This window comes from Hoplias malabaricus, chromosome 4 (genome assembly GCF_029633855.1).
Source record: "Hoplias malabaricus isolate fHopMal1 chromosome 4, fHopMal1.hap1, whole genome shotgun sequence".
Lineage (NCBI taxonomy): Eukaryota > Metazoa > Chordata > Actinopteri > Characiformes > Erythrinidae > Hoplias > Hoplias malabaricus.
Genome location: NC_089803.1, coordinates 19,553,167 through 19,574,904, shown reverse-complemented (window position 1 = coordinate 19,574,904; position 21,738 = coordinate 19,553,167). Strand labels below are relative to the sequence as shown.

General features: G+C 39.5%; 1 protein-coding gene across 4 annotated transcripts in view; it reads left to right on the top strand.

Moving 5' to 3' along the window:
* The window catches only part of ppp3cb (protein phosphatase 3, catalytic subunit, beta isozyme), a 67,964-nt gene extending 48,948 nt beyond the window's left edge, over positions 1 to 19,016 (top strand). For 3 of the 4 annotated variants that reach the window (XM_066669123.1, XM_066669119.1, XM_066669120.1), the window contains exons 5-14: positions 175 to 320; positions 1,252 to 1,391; positions 4,483 to 4,560; positions 7,242 to 7,336; positions 7,691 to 7,816; positions 8,640 to 8,717; positions 9,092 to 9,176; positions 10,709 to 10,806; positions 11,353 to 11,400; positions 16,562 to 19,016. In XM_066669123.1, coding sequence (XP_066525220.1) covers positions 175 to 320; positions 1,252 to 1,391; positions 4,483 to 4,560; positions 7,242 to 7,336; positions 7,691 to 7,816; positions 8,640 to 8,717; positions 9,092 to 9,176; positions 10,709 to 10,806; positions 11,353 to 11,400; positions 16,562 to 16,740 — 1,073 coding nt within the window. In that variant the 3' untranslated portion in view covers positions 16,741 to 19,016. The remainder of the gene's footprint in view (positions 1 to 174; positions 321 to 1,251; positions 1,392 to 4,482; positions 4,561 to 7,241; positions 7,337 to 7,690; positions 7,817 to 8,639; positions 8,718 to 9,091; positions 9,177 to 10,708; positions 10,807 to 11,352; positions 11,401 to 16,561) is intronic. The other variant, XM_066669122.1, reaches the window with a different exon arrangement.
* Positions 19,017 to 21,738: the final 2,722 nt, after the last annotated feature.

The window sequence follows — 21,738 nt, the reverse complement described above, 5'->3', positions numbered from 1 at the left end:
GAAAAAATTAAGTCTTAGAACATTTCCCTAAATTTGCATGATTTAAGACCCTTTTTATTTATCGTTTCTTTCTCTTTCTCACTTTCTACCCCCTTCTCTCTCTTTCCCTCTTTATTTCTCCCCCTAATGTTTTCTTGAAAACCCCCCTTCTCCCTCTTTGTCTCTTTCTTTAAGGTAAAATAAAATACTCGGAGCAGGTGTACGATGCATGTATGGATGCATTCGACTGTCTGCCTTTGGCAGCTCTGATGAATCAGCAGTTTCTCTGTGTGCACGGAGGACTCTCACCTGAGATACACACGTTAGACGACATCAAGAAGGTGCACGAACACCCGCATACACACTCTCTCTCACACACACACACATACACACATACACACACACACATACACACACACACACACACACATACACACACACACACACACACACACACACATACACACACACACATACACACACACACACACACACAAATACACAGAGAGAGACACACACAGTCTCTGTGATTTCAGGGGACATAACATGGACTTTGGGTAGATGTATCTTAACCAGAAACATAAATAACACTAGCCTAACTCTAACCTTAGCCTAACCCTAAACGTACACTAACCTTCTAACAATTCTTCACTTTAACGCACGCACACACACACACCACTCACTAATATGTGTCTGACTGATGGTAATTTAGCTTCGTTCAGTTAAGGCAATGCCACACTGAACTAATATTAGTTAGGAGTTTATCATGGTGCACTTAGATATAAACAAATACTACAAGAAATTGTTTGTTAAGGACTGGCACCCCCTCCAGGGTGTATTCCTGCCTTGTGCCCATTGATTCCAGGTAGGCTCCGCCACCGCGACCCTGAACTGGATAAGCGCTTACAGATAATGAATGGATGTTTGTTAATATTCTGTAGATGCCAAATCTATCTGTTTCCAGAAGGGGGCGCATATGTACAGCTTTACGAGTCAGATCAGCATTACCAAGTCCTAGAAAAACTCACAAAACATACTACGACGATGCACAGAATGTAATAATATGACACCAGTGCACTTGCATTAAAGTGCTTTTCTGTGGAGTTTATATGAGCTGTTTGTGCACAGGTCAACATCCGTGTCCACAATGGCTGTACGTTTAATGTCTTTGAATATCTATAATTATAAGGTGAGTCTACAATCATTTGAATCCTTCTCTCTCTCTCTCTCTCTCTCTCTCTCTCTCTCTCTCTCTCTCTCTCTCTCCTGCAGCTGGACCGGTTCAAGGAGCCTCCAGCTTTCGGGCCCATGTGTGATCTGTTGTGGTCAGATCCTTTAGAGGACTTTGGTAATGAGAAGTCACAGGAGTACTTCAGCCACAACACTGTCCGCGGCTGCTCCTATTTCTACAGGTAACACACGCCTGAGTGTCTGTGTATGAGTTTGTTGATGAGTTTTTGTGTTAATCTGCGTGAGGTAGAGCTCTCTGCTGAATTTAGTTGTGATCCTGTTGTTCACAATGTGTGATGTCTGTTACGATTTAAATGTCAGGGTGATATAAATGTCAGAAATGCACTCTTTAGGTCCCGGAACATTCTGTAGCAGAGTAATCTTAGTGTTCATAAGGATACATGACACATACACAAGCCCTTCAGGATACGTGGGACAGACCTACACTAACATTAATGAGCGTTTATACTAATAATCATCAGTAGCCATTTTGATGCCAACTTGACACTACTGTTTTGTTTTTATAAAAAGGTGTTCATGATACTTTCTAAGGTAAAACGACATAGATATTCATCTCAGTGTATGTCATTGTGACATAATAATGGTTGAACAAGCCTAGTGCATAACAGTAGATACAAGGCAAATTTCAATTATAATCGAGGAAGTATTTACTTGACACCTATAGATGGCAGTAAAGCTACACATATAGATTACAACGTTAGCAGTGAGGAAGCTGGTCACTGGTTAAAACGTAAATGGGAAAAATTGTAATATTCGTCTGTTTATAGTGTAATTGTCTGTTTATGTCAAAAGTCCAGCCCTAAAATAAAAAGAACCATTCAGTTAAAGAGGCGAGAGAGAAATCAGTGTCGTGTGAATAGAGATATGTGCAGGTGCAATAGCCAAAACAAGCTAAACCCATGTTGTTATTGTTGTTTCTTCATTATTTGAGGCAAAGGTTACAAACAGGGTGAAATTTGTCAGATTGAACCTGTGATTTTAAATCTTTGAGGTGTTACTGTGGCTTTAATTTTATGCTCATAGGTCTCGCTCCTTTCAGAGAAATAAGTCTCTGCTCCTGTATGGCTGGGCTATTGCAAAAAGGGCTTCACTTTTTGGCTTCAGCACTATATCTGGATACACATTTAACATGGCAGAAATACATTAAGGGCTATGCAGGATATTTAAAACTGTGATGAGTGTGGTATTCAGATATAGTTGGCTAAGTATAGAGTAAACCAGCCAACTTTCCCATTTTTTCCTGAGATTCTCCCATATTTTAAACTTCTCCCCCTTTGTCTATACGATTAAATATTCTACCTACAATATCCCGCATTTGTAACATTTATAAATAATTGCCTGTAAAATTGACAGCAGGTTTAACCAGCCATAACCACCTGTTTAATGCATTCACCACATTCTCCTCCAGTAAAGCAGATGGCAGTATGTGGAGCATCAGCCAAACTAAAGTCTCCTCATTTGGGAGGATGCTGACCCATTCCTAATGAACAGCAACGTTAGCCAAAGCAATATACAGTAAAAATGAAAAATAACTGTGTCCCCCTGTTGTTTATGTACACGTTTGCGTATATAAACACTGAGCAGAGTCCGTGTTTGCATCTTTGTGGCCTATACTCAATTATTCTTTAAGATGAAACCTTTATTAATACCTTTGGTCTTACAGTGGTATGCAGCTGTGAGCCAAAAGGAAGCTTTTTTTTTAACTGAATTAATTACAAACAGAAACGCCGTAAACTAACTGTTGAATATCTTAAGTGTTTTTTGTTAATGTCAGTGGCTATTGTTTGTGGAATTAAAAGCTTGGTGTGTGAATTTTTCCAATGGGAGCATGGCCCCAATCCCTTTGGCCATTGTTTTATAAAAATTCAGCTGGAGAACAGGGTGTATAAGGAGAGCTGTGCTCACTGAGTGATTAGGTGCAGCGTGAAAATGAAGCAGCGTTGGTAATTGGAATTGTAAAGCAGCACAAACAGTGGTCAGCACAGCGAGGAAGGGGTACGAAAAAAAAGGTATTCCCACAATCCCTGGGGACTCAATGATCTGTTGTTACTATGACAACTGGCTACTACTGCCAGATTTGTAGAGATAGATAGATAGATAGATAGATAGATAGATAGATAGATAGAAAAAGAGTACAGAAGAAGGTGAACAGCAGTTAATCTGGAGAGAGAGAGAGAGAGAGAGACAGACCCTGAGGTGCTAAAGCTAACACTAGCATGCATTCTCACTTTGCTTTCTCTCATCTTATGAAACCTGCCAAAATCTATGAGCATGAAATGCTGAGATAAAGATTCTGTGTATGTAGAGTGTGATAGGCCATGCATGTCATCTGGCATATGTTATGGTGAGCAGTGCTGTTTAGACTTGTTTACTGTGTTGTATTATGGTGTTGTTCTTAAAAAAAAAAAAAAAAAAAAAAAAAAAAAAAGGAAATAAAAATCTCGTAAAATAAAAATGCAAAGGCTGTGTACTGATACAGTCTTATTACAACTCAAAATCCGGAAACACTGGGGTGTCCATTTGTAAATGTACGGCTCCTCAGACAACTCCTGAACTCTCTCACACACTCACTCAGTCACACATTCATTCGGTTATTATGTTCACCTCCATTTCTATAACAGTTTTACAGAACCAGGAACCTGAAACGTTTCAAAACAGTGAATATAATGAACAGCACGTCTTCTGAAATGTTCTGTGAAAGAGTGTGTGAGCGAATGCATGAAAATTAACGCTGATCACTCCTTCTCATGTAATGATTTTTTTTCCATTTACTTGTTTGTATATAAAGCTGCTCCATACCTATGTAAACAGAACTCTGCACACTTTGGCTATGTTTGTATTTTATTTATATTGCCATTTTTGCCTCTCCACTAATGTTGCCTGTGTCAGATATGATTATTGAATATTAGTCCTCATCACAAGTATCTGCACTCAACACTGTTGGAGTTAATGTGAATCAGAAATCAACACATTTTGCGATTTGTAATTACAATTAGATCTTTAGCTCAAATTGTTCAGCATCACTGTATTTCACACCAGAAGCATATGACAGTTCTGAGGATTCTGCAGCGCCACCTGGTGGCTGTCAGTGAGTTTACAGGCGAGATGTACCAGTGGCAGAATGATCTGAGAATGAAGACCATCTATTTTTTTGACCTGATTACCCTCGTAAATAGGCTTTCAATAGTCACTTCACTGTGCTATCAGGTTTTATCAATAATCTATTTAAATCTCTCTCTCTCTCTTATTCAGCTATCCTGCAGTTTGTGAGTTCCTTCAGACTAATAACCTCCTCTCCGTTATCAGAGCTCATGAGGCCCAGGACGCAGGGTAAGACACTTTGCAACACTCTCTTCTTTAATAACATTTTTCAGCACTCTGAATCTATTTTCTCTTTAACTGTACAAAATTCAATTTATTTGTCACCAGTTCCACCCATTAATCGGGACTCCTCAGTCTCACATACTGCCATTAATTTGGGAGAGTGAGGGCAAGCACTTGCTTCTTCTGAGACATGTAACGCTGACCACCACTAGTTTTTGAACTGCTGCTTACACAGCAACACTGGACAGCTCGATGAACTTGGAGAAGGCTAACTGTCCAAATCTGCTTTGCCAGCTCACACTCATGCTGACCACAGTTGTGCTTGTGATGAGGATAGAAGGTGGGGCCGACTCCTACGGTTCCAGACCCGGTATTTTTTCTATGGCTCCTGGGTCTGGACTGCTTAGGCATGACCAGAGATAACACTCTAACTTTCTAACTGTAATAAACTGTATGTCCAAACCTCAGGTGTTCAGTTGTGCACACACAATTTGTATAACCTCCATGGAAGCTATTCAAATGAGCAGCCTTGCTTTGTCTGCTGAGGATAGAGACAAACCACAAGCAAATAGTTGCTGTATATTTGGGCATGCAATTCTGGGAAATCCTTTTCAATGCTGAGAGCAAACAGGGATTAAACAAATTAATAAGGAATAAGGTCATGCACCTTCAGAACAGTAACTCACCATACTGCGTTCTATTGCTATATCACTGGAGCCTCGTGTTGTCTTTGTTATTGGATGCACTGTGATTCAGAATTTCCGAGAGGGCAGCCACACACATTCACACAATAAAAACATAATCATTTTAGTTAGTTTATGTACAAAACAAAGTGTGATATCTGTGCTGAGAAATCACCTGATTAAAGAGGGAGGTAAAAGGCAGAAATAGCTGCTTTGTGCCCTCTGTCTCTCTGTGGGAGTAGCTTAGAAGCTACTAGGTGTGGCCATCAGAGACTAAGCCTGGCTCAAGGCCCCAGAACAATACTCATTTTGCTCCATTATAGTCATAACATTCCTCTCACCTCTGACACACCCTAACTGATTGAGAAGCTTGTTTAGTGCTGTTTGGAATTTCTGTTTTTTTCTCTTGTATTTCTTTTTTTTCCTCATTTCTGTTTCTTTAAAAAAAAGGGATAAAAAAATGGCATATACACATTTATTTAATCTGCTGCTAAAATGTAGTACTAGCAAAACAAGCTTTTGAATTTAACAAGCTGTTTGTTCAGTGTGTGCAGGTCTAACACCATCTATGATTGGCAAAGATTATTAGACATAGGTAAACACTGTAAAGATTTAACTCTCAGCCTTCCGTCTCTGGTAATTGTTCAAGCCAGAGGCCGGCAGCTGACCACGGCCTCGCCTCAGACAGGTGGACGTACAAGTACAAAGCAACCAAATGCAGTTTGGCTTCTAAGCAGAAGTGCAATAACCAGCAAGTTATACAGGATATACAGTATCTACACTATCTACAGTGTGTGCAGGTTAGGTGAATATATTAGTATTTTATAAACATGATATACAGATATGTGAATATATTATTGAACGTAATATACAGAGAGGTGCGCTACAGACATATATACAGTACCAGTCAAAAGTTTGGACACATCTTCTCATTAGTCTTTAGGGCTATTCACTGTTCAGAACTGTGTACCAGCCCCTACCTCTACACAAACCATGTTATGGTCTCACACACATTAAGGCGGTGAGCAGTTCTACAAATTGACTCTTGACGAGGCCACAGCTGTTCACTGAAAACCATTCCAGGTGACGACCTCATGAAGCTGATTGAGAGAACGGAGAGAGTGGGCAAAGCTCTCATCAAAACAAAAGGGGGCTATTTTGAAGAATCTAAAGTATTAAACTTATTCTGGTTTGTTTAACACTTTATTGTTTACTACCTAAATCCATACGAGTTCCTTCATAGTTTTCATGTCTTCCACATTCATGTATAATTTAGAAAATAATAATAAAAAACCATTGACTGAGAAGATGTGCCCAAACTTTTGACTCGTGCTGTACATTCACGACATGTGAAAAATGGCAGAAAACAAAGGAAACTCTCCCTGAGTGGGCGTGTCCAGACATTTGACTGGTACTGTATATAAGTAGATGTATATGTAGGGGTTTTTGTTAAGATTTACAAGTATTTTGCGTTTGCGTCTTTATGTACGTTTTTATTCCTCGGTTTTCTGATTCCATCCATGTTTTCAGCATCACTGAAATATTGTGGCCCTACTCACATATTAATTAATTCATTCATTCATCCAACTTACCTAAACGCTTCATCCTGTTCAGTCTCATGGTGCATCCATTGCCTACGAAGAATCTTTGGGAGCAATGCAAGAACACAATCTTTACAGGGCACCAGTCCATCACAGGGCATCACCCAGTTATTCATGCACACACTCAGTCAGTCAGTGACACACTCACACCTGTGGACACTTCCATGCAGCCAGTCCGTCTACCAACATGTATTTCTGGACTGTGGGAGGAAACCAGAACAGCCAGAGGAAACCCACACACACACAGGGAGAACACACTAACTTCCTCCTAGACTCTGGAGCTGTGTGGCACAGTGATGGAGAGACTATTTATTATTATACTATTTTAGACACAAGTTATATATATAAAATATATCCTAAAGAAGTTTTCCTTGTAACTCACTCTCCCACATTTTCTCTGCAGTTACCGCATGTACAGAAAGAGCCAGACGACAGGCTTCCCCTCCCTAATCACCATCTTCTCTGCCCCCAATTACCTGGATGTTTATAATAATAAAGGTCAGAACGACTTGCAAACATACCAGCATATCAGTCATGAATATGTCATGCTTGCTTCTTTTTACCTTTAGCCTATAAACCCGCTCAATACACGGTGTGAAACTTCTCTGTCGAGTGGACCAACAGATGTAGTCCAGTATTACTTGTTTGAAATGTTTTCACATCAGCTTGTGTTGATAAGTTGACAACAAATATGTAGATTCATCCATCTCCTGTAAAACTGCCATTGTGTAGATGCGAGGCTTCGTTCCAGCAGTGATGATTTATCTGATAGACGTGTGAGGTACATATTCTCATATTTGTGTGTGTGTGTGTGTGTGTGTGTGTGTGTGTGTGTGCGTTATGGTTCTATAGCGGCTGTGCTCAAATATGAAAACAATGTGATGAACATTCGGCAGTTTAACTGTTCACCGCACCCCTACTGGCTGCCCAACTTCATGGACGTGTTTACATGGTCTCTGCCCTTCGTCGGAGAGAAAGGTAAGATGGGGGTGAAATGTCTACAGTTCTCAAGAATCTCCAAAATGGAATGTGAACATGATTTTTTTTTAAATCATATAAACCCATCAGCTGCTCTTTACGTAGTGTAACAACTGCAAGATATATGAACCAATATGAAAAGCTATATCTTCATACTTTTCCTTGTGTAGTCAGCCCTCTGTATCTGTGGGTTCTTCATTTATAGATTCATTCACAGATGGAAAATATTCTATAAACATTTCCAGAAAGTTTCAAAAAGCAAAACTTGAGTTTACTCCTCGCTGAAGGTGTATTCTTGAGGTGAAGTACAACCTGCTGTAGCCCCCCGCCATTTCACACATCCACAGTCTCTCCAGCACTCACTGTATGTGCATCTCAGTCACTATTGACTAATATGACTAATTTCTTGTCATTGTTCCCTAAGTAATACAGGAAAATCAAAAACATGTATCTCCATTTTTGTACATTTTTAGTTACTACATCATTTGAACACAACAGTTGTCCTTCACACTTCATAAAATTATTCACGACGAATGGACCAATAGAAATGCTCTACGCGTGGGTTTCCAAAAACACACGTTGGTGTGGATTGGCAACCCAAAGTGTCTCTTGATGTGAGAATGAATGTATGAACTTTTGGATCCGACAGTGAAGATATTTACTGTCCCTTATGTTAGTAACATACTGGCTTACAGGTCAATCCAGTTATTCCAGCAATATGTATCATTAATGAGAGAGCAAACACACACAAACGTAAACACACACACACACAAAATGCTGAACTATTCTGAGACTCTGTGTATCCCCTGTGACCTTTCTGCAGTGACGGAAATGCTGGTGAATGTGCTCAGTATCTGCTCAGACGATGAACTGATGAATGACGGTGATGAGATCTTTGATGGTGAGAACATATGCACTGTTCACAAGAGCCACAAGTAACTTCTGGTGCTGGCCAGGCTCACTTTGTAAATACGAACATGTATGGGTTGCATGGTTAAACAAAGTGCTAAAGTTGCACTAGGTATGATTTTTACGACTGAGAAGATGACCAAATCTGTGTGTTTAATGCAATTACACATTTCACCCAAAGAGGCCTTCAACGCCCCAAACCCTAGATGGTGTGTCTTAAACTTGAAGTTTATATTTATATAGAATTACGTTTTAGATCTGAAGCAAAATATCAGGATTTGTGTTTTTTATCTTGTCTCATTTACAGTCTGGGTTCCTGTATTTTAAAGTTAACCCTTTAATGTGTTTGTGTGTTTGTTCTCGCAGCCAATGCCGCAGCTGCCCGTAAGGAAGTGATCAGGAACAAAATCCGTGCAATTGGCAAAATGGCCAAGATGTTCTCAGTCTTGCGGTAAGTTCAGGGAGGGTTAGAACAACATGTGAAGATTAACCAGAGTTAAAGACTGTAGAAAGTGTTAATGCATTCTTTGTGTTAGCCGTTCTCCAGCCCTTCACCAGTGGTCAGGTTCTGAACATAGAGCGAGCATCGGATGGATAATTATGGACCACTAACAATCTAGCAATGACTTTATTAAAATTCCTGTAACACTGTGTCTGACACAATCACACCAGCAACACACACAAAAACTCTGATCCACCAACCCAGTCATTAATTACTTATTATTAATGGATTATTAATAATTCTGCATAGTCCCTTCTAGAAGACAGGAGGCCAGAGGCCTGGACTGTGTTTTTGATTGGTGCTTTGCCTTTAAACTCTTGATATCACAACACCACAACTGATGTTTTCAATTAATTGTTTTCATTTGTAAATGATAAGTTTGATAAGTGATGAGTGCTCAGTTTGAGTCTTATGCTTTCCATTGGAACATTTGTTCAGAGATTCAGAATCTGATCTTATCAACTAAAACTGGTGGAGTCCACGGCACTCAAGTGCACACAGTCATCAAAACAAATGAGCATGCCACACACACACACTGAGAATTTTAAGATTGTAAATTCTGATCAGTGACCCAGCAGGTCCAGAGCCCACCCGGAATGCCTCAAACACACAACCTGGTCTCACACTTACTCGTGATATAGTCACATATGTAGAGACTGCAATTCGTGACCTAGTCGCATATTTTTTGACATTTTAGGCGCCAATATCACGATCATAAGTGTATGGGTAATTACCATAGAAACACTATACGACAGTAACACGAGAACTCTTCCTCATTACAGGCGTCATCACTCATATAACACAGAAAAAGGCATAATGTGAATTACATATCATAGGTTCTTATTCCAACAAAGGGATAAATATTTTATTATACTATTTCTCTTAAGCAATGTTTATTATTGGTGTCCTACATTAGCTTTAACTCTAACGAGAACATTTCTTTCACCTAACGTTATTATTATGACTAATTTTCAAAAGGTTAATACTGAAAAGGACATTTCTCTAGCCATTGTTTGCTTCGATATTTTAGCAAATATTGAATTAGTATCGTTAGATTTTCTGTAAATAAAAATAAGACGGTGGTATTAACGGGTGGTAATGACGCCTTAATGAGGAGGAGTTTTCGTGTTACTGTCGCATAACACGGGGCACTGATATGAGTGTTTGCATGGTAATTGCCCATTCACTTATGATCGTAATATTGTTGCATAAAATGTCAAAAATATGCGACTATGTCACAAATTGCAGTCTCCTACAGCATTTAGACAGCAATTAGACATTTAAAAACATGTTTTTGTCAAAGAACTTGAATAAAGAATGAGAAATCAGATCATTTCCCCTTAGTGATCACAAACCATTCAGATTTGACTCACTGTCAGAAGGTGTGTCTGATAACACAGCAGATGTGATCTGAGGAAGGTGTCTCTGAGGAACTGGCAGCTCACTGTATTTGTGTCTTTGTGCTTTTTTTCTCCTCGCAGTGAGGAGAGTGAGAATGTGTTGACCCTTAAGGGCCTGACACCAACTGGAATGCTGCCCAGTGGAGTCCTGTCTGGTGGAAAGCAAACCTTACAGAGCGGTAAGCACCAGAGGAAACATCATTAAACCTCCCTTTTAACGCCACCATTCTCTCGGTCTCTCTTCCTCTTATTCTCTCTCTTCTTTATCCACATCTCACTTGCATTTCCACTTTACAGCACCTTGTTTTTTTATATTTTTTCCTTTTTTTTTTGTCTATACTTTTTTCTGTTTTATTACTTTTTTCATTTCATATTTCTCTGAACATTCTGTCCATTCATTATCTTTCTTTCAACACCTCTGCTACTCTTACATAATTCTACATTAATGTCTTTCCTCATTTATATACACTAAACAGCACAAACAAATAAACACACACATATACATATACACACACACCACACACACACAAACAAAAAGACTATACATTAACCACCTAGCGGTGTCGCTGACGCTAACTGCTAACTGCCCGGCCTTGGCAGCGAACTGTTTGGGGGTCGTGCTGCGTGCATGGCTGCCACAATAACGCTCCCTCCACCCCTCCTCTCTCTGTCTCTCCGTACGTCTGTCTCTCCGTCTATCTGTCTGTCTGTCTGTGACTTCTCAGCTACCATCGAGGCCATAGAAGCTATCGAGTCAGTTGAGGACGGAGAAGGTAAACACCAGCCGGCCTCTCTCTCTGTGCTGCTCAGAGGTTGCATAGCCACCGCTGAACTCTGCTAGCTAGCTAGTTTGCTAGCAACGGCTAGCTAACTTAGCATGTGGTTGCTATGAAAAGGTCGGGGGGCTGCGTCATCTTATGTTACCAACCACCCTCAGTGTCATTATCATAGACAAGATAGATAATTGCTTCTTACACAAACACACACATATACAGACATACACATACCTGAAATATGGCTCTAACACTTATAACATAACTGCTCGCGCTGAAGCATGACTGCGCTAAGCTATTTTTCATTCTTCTGACACATACACAAATGTCAATCACATGAATTTACACTCATATACATACCAGTACATCTGTCATACATTAATACACATTAATACAATACATGTTTGTCACAGTTACACCAATAAGCATGTGTTAGAAACGTCTAACTGAGGTACCCTTTCCTTTAACAAATAACGGAGAGTTGGCCTATACATGCTTTGCCCACAAACAATTTTGTAGCTGCTGTTACTAAACTGGACAACCTTTACATGATGTTGGTAAAAATCTCGTAGAGCCTAATGATCACAAAATGAATTACGGCACAAAAGCCTATGTTTTTTGCCTTTTTAATACATTGCAGTGTAATGAAGCATTGAAAGGCTAAGCAGGACGTTCACAAGCTATTTTAATGATACTTAATAGTTAATCTCACCACATTTTCATGTAAACAACTGCCACAGGAGTATTGCTGCTGGGCTACTAAACATGAATCAGGTTAACCCTGTGTAAGGTAATCTTAACACGGATCTCATCAAAGAATACCACGTCTGAAGTAATTCAAATCAACATCTCTAGTAAGATAAAACAGGTTTTTAAATGGTCATTACTATTCTTAGAACTCCGTATTATTGAACTCTGTGGATGAAATGTGAATGTGACGTGCAGATAAAGAATCATGAAACTTATGCAAATTGATCATTTTTTTATTGCAAAGAGATTTGTATTTGTAGGTCCAGTGTGTAAAATGAAGTGACATCTCATTGTGAGGTTGCAAACTACATGCGTCTGAATACATGGAGGCCTCTGTAATAAGAGGAACCACTACCTCTGTTAATGTGAATGTCTCATTCCAAGCTAGCAAAAACACAAGGATTTGTAATTATTCGCTAACAAAAATTGGTGTTGTTTACTGTATTCGAATTTTAATAGATGCCCTCATGTGCATGTTTCATGTGCACCCTTAAAGGCTAAGCACCACTTAATGGACCTCCATGAATATTTCACATTATTTTAGTTACTGACATATATAAGTATGAATTAAAATGAAAATAGCAGCTTAATTTGCTTTAAAACTGACAATTTTATTAAATTGACGAAAAAACCAGAGCTCGCTACGGAAATTCTTGACCGCAGCCGTGACGTCACTGGTGGACAACAGCTGAACAACGCCGCGGTAAAACACCGTTATGACTGATTGTTATGACAGTATCTAGCTAGATAAATAACCAACATTATTCATGACAATAGCCTAGCAATAAGCTACACTCAAATTTAGAGGTACCGTTATTCTTGTAAATGTGATCGAAGTCGAACTCGAATTCATCCGACACTATACACCTCCGTAATGCAGCTACGTAGCCGAGTATAATCTGAGCCACCGAGTTTAGCAAGTCAAGCTAACGTTAACTAACACCAACTAAAACAGGCGAAGTGAGTGTCCTTACCCTGTTTACCTCCATGTTACAGAGGCTCTTGAACACCTTTCGTTGGTGTCCTTACATGCCCATATTGTTGGAAAAGTGCCAGTGAAATGAGCTACAGATAACGGAGTGAGCGGATGGTCCTTTCCAAAGTGCCCGTTTAAAGTTGACAAATTTAGTCCATTTTCTGGATATTTTGGGATCTTTGGGCCATTTGTGCACAGATGTCCCACTGTACACCTTTTCATCCTTTTGCATTAAATTAAGTGCAACTTCTAGAGTTGTTGTCCACCATCTACGTCACAGGCAAGACGCCTATTAGAGTTTCCGAACACCATTGGGGGTGGGCCAACGATCTTTTAAACTTTATTTATTGAATTAGTAAGAAATAACATGTTTTCTGACTATCATTAAACACAAGGAACTCAAATTCCACTGTATTTATTTGTTTGACTCTTTCATATAGCTGGTGCTTAGCCTTTAAGGCTATATTTAATTGAGAGGGGTATAACTGTAGATTCTGTCATTGCAAACATACATCACTTGAGCAGCTAGGCTTCAAGTTATTGCAGATTCTTTAAAAGGTCAAATTAGGAGAATGTTCTTAACAGTGCTTTTTAAAAAAATTACATATTAGTGGATTAACATTTAATTTAATTTACTTTTACACCACTTTTCGATATCATGCATATGTTGACTACACTTGACTACACAATGTGTGTACACCGGCTGTGACAGCATATTTTGCAAATTGTCCAGGCTAGCAACAGTAGCAACAAAAGAAGACAAAAAATGCAAAAATACACACATGGAGCATGAATAGCTCTTGTTCTCAAAAATAATGACCAACCCAGCCCTGCCCTGCCTTGTAATTGCTACTGTGATTGGTCTCCTCTTAGTAGTTGACATTTAGGGATCATGTGACCTCTCCAGAAGGGGATTTTCAAGTCATAACACAACACGAAAAACCTTGCTGTTTATTTATTTATTTATTTATTTATTTATGGCAAATGTTACTGCTGATGCCGTGTTGTGAATGCAGCCCCTGGAGAGCAGCCTTTCACATCATCTCTGCCATGTTTCCATCAGAATAAACCACTCAAATTTGACTCAAATCCAATAAGCGATACTGTAACCTTTCAAAATAAAAGTGCATAAAAGTGCCAGATATTTGAAAAAAAAGCCATTGTGATTTTCAGTGAGGTGTTGTTTTCTAATGGAAACATCGATGGTGTGGTGCAGTTTGTGTGAGATCACTTTGTTTGGAGAATTTGGGTTAGAGAAAACTAAAAAAAAAAGTGAATTAGGAATACTACAGCTGGCCTCAGCTGTCACCATTCTACCTCATGCAGTGTGTGTGTGTGTGTGTGTGGATTACATGGTTTTAACATAAAAGAATGAACGTCTGTCTGAGTGGATGATAGAAGTGTGTGTGTGTTCTTTAGCGTGCTGCTGCAGACACTCGTGATTTTGTCAAGCAGTTTCTTGTCGCTCTGTTATCCTTATATCTAGCTTTGGTATCAGTTTTATCAGTTCTTCATTTCAGTTTCAATTCTATTTTTCGCTGCTTGTTTGTCATTCACAGTTTGCTAACAGATGATAAAGTCATTTTACTCCCACATGGTATAAAACACCAGAGCTGAATTAACTCAGATTTAAAGGTGCACTGGTGAGGATTTATCATGGATTTTGTGCAGTCTGCCATCTTCTACTTTACCGTCAGTTCCGTACACTTACCAGTGTCAAACATTTGAACAAAACAAAACAAAAGAAGCTGTGGAGATTATCATTTTTTGAAATGAAACACTCGTATAAAAATCCTGGGAGAATCTGAAGTGATGTGCCTTTAAACAGAAGATTAATGTATTTTGGTGCATAGCTTGAGTTTTCTTTTTAACACTGAGGAGCTATGTTAAAGTGATAGTTTTTCAAAAATACAAGTTTATGCAATTTTCCCGTGATTTTAAATGTAGTCAATCGGCTCTTTTTTTCCTGCTGGAAATATGAGGTTAATGTACAGTAGCACAGATTCATTGCAGAAATTATAAATCATTCCCATAATATTGTTTCAACTCTTCACTTGGGATGATTATAGAAACCAAACTGTAGTAATTTAACTGTCGTAAGCCCTATTCGGACAGGACTGCATCTACATGGGGTGGTCGTTTCCTCATTTACAGATGCTTTTTTGGAATTTTGTTGCCATCTGCCTCGCTTGTGGAGGTATCTTTCTTCCTCCTCCCCTGAGGAAAGTGCAGGCTGAATTGCCTTCAAATGTTAACAAATTCTGTGCTACTCTGCTAATATAACTCATATCCAGGTACACGCTTATGTGTTTTTTCAAGCAGATGTTGTCAGCAGAGGGTCATGTATCCAAGACCCTCTCTAACAATTTCTGAGTCGGGAAACAGTCACTCAGCCATGCACTTGGACTGGGTGGAATAAGTTGGATTCCATCAATTACCTGGGAGTGGAAAGAATAAAATCACTGACCTGGGTTTGTAGAAAACACAACCCACTAGAGACTCGTCTATGTAAAGTGTAAACTGGTGGGGTTTCAGCTTCCATTAATTATTTGTTTAATGTGAATTGGCTGAAATGATTAAAGGATGAAATGAAAATTGCATAAACTCGATTGTTTTGCCAAATCATCACTTTAAAAACTACAGAAGAGTTAATTTAATAGTTTTGGGGTGAGAGCTGCAAGAGAGGCAAGGAAGTGCTATTACCACTCTCACATTATGTAAACAATGTACTTGTGCTGGTTGAATTAAAGTGGATTAACAGCAAAACACATACAGTGATTCCAGCCTTTTAGGGCAGAAAACTCACCCCTTGCTCTTTGGTGATGTTGCAGTGTGGGACACTAAACAGAAACAAAACAGAATTGCTGCCAATTGTAAAAGTGAATTTGTCAAAGTTCTTTTTTTTTTTTTTTGGTAATTTTTTATTTTTTTGGTAATTGCTTTGAGACATGTTTGATGTCTTGAAAGTTCTGCAGTTAGCTGCCGTGTGTGTGTGTGTGTGTGTGTGTGTGTGTGTGTGTGTGTGTGTTTTTAGGGAACTGTTCAGTTTGTATGGTTGATGTTTTGTGAAAAAGGAGTTACATGCGACTTCTCTCTAAGAAATTGTGTTAATGCAGCATCATCACTTTATATTCTAACTTTGATCTTCTCTTTCTCTCTCATTTTTTGACTTCTTATTCCTTTTCTGCTTTCTCTCTTTACACTATATCCTGTATATTCTTTATATTTCCCCTACCTTCATATTTATCTCTCCTAATGTCTCTTCTCTATCCCTTTCATTGTTCCTACCCCTTTCCCCAACTATTTCTCACTTTGACCATTTTTCCCTCCATCTTCTTTCATTCTTTTTTTTTTTATCCGTTTCCATATTTTCTCCTCCATCCCTCTCTCTCTCTCTCTCTCTCTCTCTCTCTCTCTCTCTCTCTGTCTCTGTAGCTATCCGTGGTTTCTCTCCTCAGCATAAGATCAGTAGTTTCGAAGAGGCAAAGGGTCTGGACCGGATTAACGAGCGGATGCCTCCTCGCCGCGACGTGGTCAACAGCGTGGGTCTGTCCATGGGCCGCATGAATATGGCCGAGTCCAACGGCACCGATGACAACAGCAATATCCAGTGACTCTTCTACTCTTCGTCATTACTCTCCTCTTCCTCCTCGCCTTCATCTTCATGCTCCCTCTAAAGCAATCCCTCTCTCTCTCTCTCTCTCTCTCTCTCTCTCTCTCTCTCTCTCTCCATCCAAACTGCTGCTCCTTCTCTCTTTCTCTCTGCAGTGGACAAACAGTTGGGACACAGGGCGGTCCAGTTCCAAACGGCCGGAGAGCCACCTTCACATTCAGCCGCTATTCAAATGGAGGAATACAAACTGACGGCTAAAAGATGGAGCATGTCTTATTCTGTTTTGGCATTTTAATTTGTGAGAGTGTGTGTGTGTGTGTGCGCATTTTCATGAGTGAGACAGAGGAAGAGAGAGTGGGTTGCACAATGACATTAAATACAAACTGATAATAGGATGGTGGTGTGCTTTTGTCTTGAATGAATAGGACTCTAAAATTCTGTTGCCATTTTAATTTGTGTGTGTGTGTGTGAGTGTGTGTATTTGTGCGTGGGTTGGTGGGTGATTTATGTAATTACTTGGTAAGGAAGTAGGTTTTTATCACTGAGAGACTATTCCTCTTTCTTTTCCCGCCTGCTGCCACAGTTCATGCTGAGCATAAAGCCTTTGTGCTGTTGATTCGCTGTCAGAGAAGTGTGTGTGTGTGTGTGTGTATTTATCAGGGGTGGGAAAAATAACCAGTTCTTAAATCGCATTTCTCTCCTGAAAGATTCTGAATAAATATGTCATGATGAGCTTTCGATGAAGGTTCTGCATTCCCTGGCTGTAAAATAAAGTCACACAGAGTGTGGTTACATTTTACATGTGTGGGAAAAAGCATGTGGCCTGGACAAGGCTTGGGAAGTACTTTGAGAGCGTGTGTAGCACTCTGAACTTTCTCAAGACTTCTTCTTAAACTTCTCACACTTTGGCATGCCTCATATTTTGACCGCCTACATTTTAAATTAAACCCTGAGGTGTCTCTAAATCCCACCCCTAGATTGAATGCATAAAAGTGTGTGTGTGTGTGTGCATTTACTTTCACAATCTCAAGCTCTTTTGCTACTAGTATTAAACAGATAAATATCAAATAATATTCACATAATAATGGGGACTTTGGCAAAGACATAAGACTTTTCGTATGTATTTGCAATGCAGTCTTATAAGTTTATCCCCCACTGGTACAAAGGCCTCCTAAGCCCATGTTCAGTCGTCCGCTCTACTGCGATGTACTCTGCTGTCGTTCTGTTATTTGCTGGGACTTGCTGCAACCTCTCTTGGCTTTAGCAATCTCCGTACTGACCACTGGACTGTTAACACGCTCAGCGAAACAGCACCTGTCCACTCACATTAACCACTTTACATTAAACCTGCTCCAGTTAGAGAAGACCAGTGGGGTCGGAGAGACTACGCCAATTTTGGTACTCTTCTGTTTTTTTGTTTTTTTCCTGTTGCTGTTGTTTTTTTGTTTGTTTGGGGTTTTTTTTTTTTTGTTTTTTTGTTTTTTTTCCCCAAAGGTGAAGCTTCTCTATGGAAATGTACTGCAAGGTCTCAATCAGGTCCTGTCCTGTCCAGCTGCAAAAGACTGACCACAGATCCGGCTCCTCACCACAACATTGGGATCTTGTTTTTTGTTTTTTTTTTGTACATAAAATGGTAAATATTTTTAAGGGATAATCAGCGTTTATTTATTTATTTAAATATTTTTGCGTCTGTTTTTTCTAATTTAAGTTCATAATATTTATTATTATTGAATTATTTATTCCTTAGTTTGTTGTTTGTTTGTTTACTCTTGCTGTACATTTCAACAAAGCTCCAGTAAGGTTCAGAACCTTGTGATTTTATTATTAATATTATTATTATTATTATTGATTTCTTTTCTCTGTTGATGTACAGAAGTGGATCAACTGTGTGAATGATCATATACTTGTTTGAAAAGCCATCTGGGCTGATAAAGCATGACTGCATGGGTAACTCAAAATGTAAAGCAAATACAGGCACAACTTACGGTGTCATCTCATTTTTAAGGAGAAGTATATTCAAATCATCATTATTCTCAGAAATATTCTTATTTATTATGAGCTTTCTGCTGGTTTCTTCCACTTCTACTTGATCCTCGTTTGGTCGCTCATCGTGGTTTACTTTATTGAGAAACTGAAGCGTTTCATGAGTTCTTTGTGATTCTATCTCTCGTATTTTCTCTGAAACTCAGTTTTGGCATTATGACTTCCTGACCTACAGACAGTGTAAGCATGCCCCATGGGACAAATATCTTTTTTTACTCTTGAATAAAATATGCATGAACCTTTTGCCCGTTCTGTCATCATTGGATTTGAGCTCTTAATCTTGTACGACAACATACTCTGTAGAGCCAACATTTTGTTTAAAATGTGCTCCCATTAGTGGACACAGCTTATAAAAACTGTATAGAAAAACATGAAATGAAAGGGGATGCTCCACAGCAGCTGCTCATGAGCCCATGTTCTCTGTGCTTAAATTTACAGGGGTTGGACAATGAAACTGAAACACCTGTCATTGTAGTGTGGGAGGTTTCATGGCTAAATTGGAGCAGCCTGCTGGTCAATCTTCATTAATTGCACACTGCACCAGTAAGACCATGTGCATCCAATGGTTCAGTCATTGTGTCCTGAAGGCGGTGGCGTGTATCAGGACGACAATGCACCAATACACACAGCAAGACTGGTGAAAGACTGGTTTGATGAACATGAAAGTGAAGTTGAACATCTCCCATGGCCTGCACAGTCACCAGATCTAAATATTATTGAGCCACTTTGGGGTGTTTTGGAGGAGGGAGTCAGGAAACGTTTTCCTCCACCAGCATCACGTAGAGACCTGGCCACTATCCTGCAAGAAGAATGGCTTCAAATCCCTCTGACCACTGTACAGGACTTGTATATGTCATTCCCAAGACGAACTGACGCTGTAAAGGAGGCCCTACACCATACTAATAAATTACTGTGGTCTAAAACCAGGTGTTTCACTTTCATTGTCATTGTCCAACCCCTGTGTGTATGGGCTGGTGGGGTGAAAAAAAAAAAACTGCCATTGGGCTGTGGATCAGTGAAAGAGTTGGAGTAGCATTTGTGAAACTAATCATCTGACATCAGTACCTGAGCTCTCTTTATGTTCTTGGGGCTGAATGGCATCAAATCTTCACTGCACTCACCGTCCCAGCATCTAGTGTAAAGCCTTTCCTTAAAGACTTAATAGAAGATGTAACTGAATTTAAAACTTGTTACTGGGTCAATACTCTTCAGAAAGCACGCTGGTGTTCCAAGTGTGCTTTGGTATTTAGGGCCATACCTGGTATCAACACAGACGTGTGCTGATGTTTCTGAATGTACAGGGTTTTCCTGTAACACTGGTGTATTTCTGTACGTATGTAATGACCAGACAGGTTGTAAGAGTGCGTTATCATAGGTATGTGGTGATGCACATCTAAATATTTTACAGATACAAAACTGTACTCGGATTATAACTGTAGGTTATAAAATAGGGTGATTATTAGCAGAATAATTGCATATAACAAGAGTTATAAACCCATTTTAACAAGTGTTTTTCTGTGTTTAAATGCAGTCAGGGAGTTTGTCTTTTACTTCTGTGATTTTATGACATTCAGCCTTTGCTTACAGATGAGAAGAGGCCTATAGTTCTCTTATGCATCGTTATTGCGTTGTTTACAAAAATGTTACAGGACGTTATAAATTGACGCAGTTTGAAGCAGTTCTCACACACTCTCTGAACCACTGTAACGGATCAATGGGGGATTTCCCTGTGTCTGGAGTGTACCGCTGTTGTGTGGTTATTATTAAACTTCAGTTTAGTTGTGGTTTTATTTAGTGCATTTGTGTCTAGACACTCGATCAGTAACCAGTATTTCTCAAAAGTTTGGGGACTTCAGCGTCTTCAGATCGTGGCTGTGCTCAGTTGTGTGACATGTTAATGTGCTCTTTACAGGGTTACTCTAATACCGAACTGATTTACCTCCAGGGTAATTTAGAGGGTTATTTCAATAAGAAATTCCTGTTAAGGCACGACAAATGGTACACTTACATAAGACTTTCACATGACTAATGTGCTTTCCTTGGAAATGTCGCATACATTTGATGTTTACAATGTTTAAAGAGACAGTCGTCTTCAGAAGGATTTCAGAAAATGATTTAATGAAATGTAGAAGCCTCTTTTTAGCCTAATGATAAATTAGGAGTGAATTATTGCACCTTTAACTGTATTTAATGACCTCCATCTTCTACCAAACACTTAAACACTGGCTAAAAACTCATTTGTTTAGTGTTTATTTTGGTAGTTAATGCTCCTCATTGATAAATGCGGCAGATCCAGGGGGGTCCATGGACACCGGAAATTATAGTAAACTGAGACGCTGGTGATGTCCCACCGTTTCACGCGATCACTCAGGTTTGTTGACGGTGGAGCGGAGGGATGCCAGTGTTTCAGGACGCTCCCACATCTGTGTGTCCTTCTGATTCTCTTATTTTAGTTAAAGCTGTAATAGTCAGATCTGCTGGAGTCATTAGCCACACTCTGGAATGTTCACATTCTCTGCTTTACATTCATCCAAACAGATTAAAACTAATTCCATCCCTTTACCTTTTTCTGAGTAAACGACCACCCCCCTGTCCAGCCACCACCATTTGTCTTGGACCTGCCCTACACTGCCCGCCCCTACACTGAAGTTCTCATGGACTCCTAACTATTATCACCAGTAGATTGACCAGAGGAGGATAGGTCCCCACGTGTGAGCCTTGGTTCCTCCCATGGTTTCTTCCTCAGCTCTGAGGGAGTTTTATTCTTGCCATGGTCTCCCCTGGCCTCGCTCAACTGGGGATTTAACATTCTTTACATGTTTACATTTCATGTCAAAACTCTGTCTTACCGGAATTCAGTGAAACTGCTTTATGACATCATCAGTTGTAAAAAGCACTATTCAAATAAATTTGATTTGGTTCGGTTTGATTAAAAGGCCGAGTCAACACGTGTTAA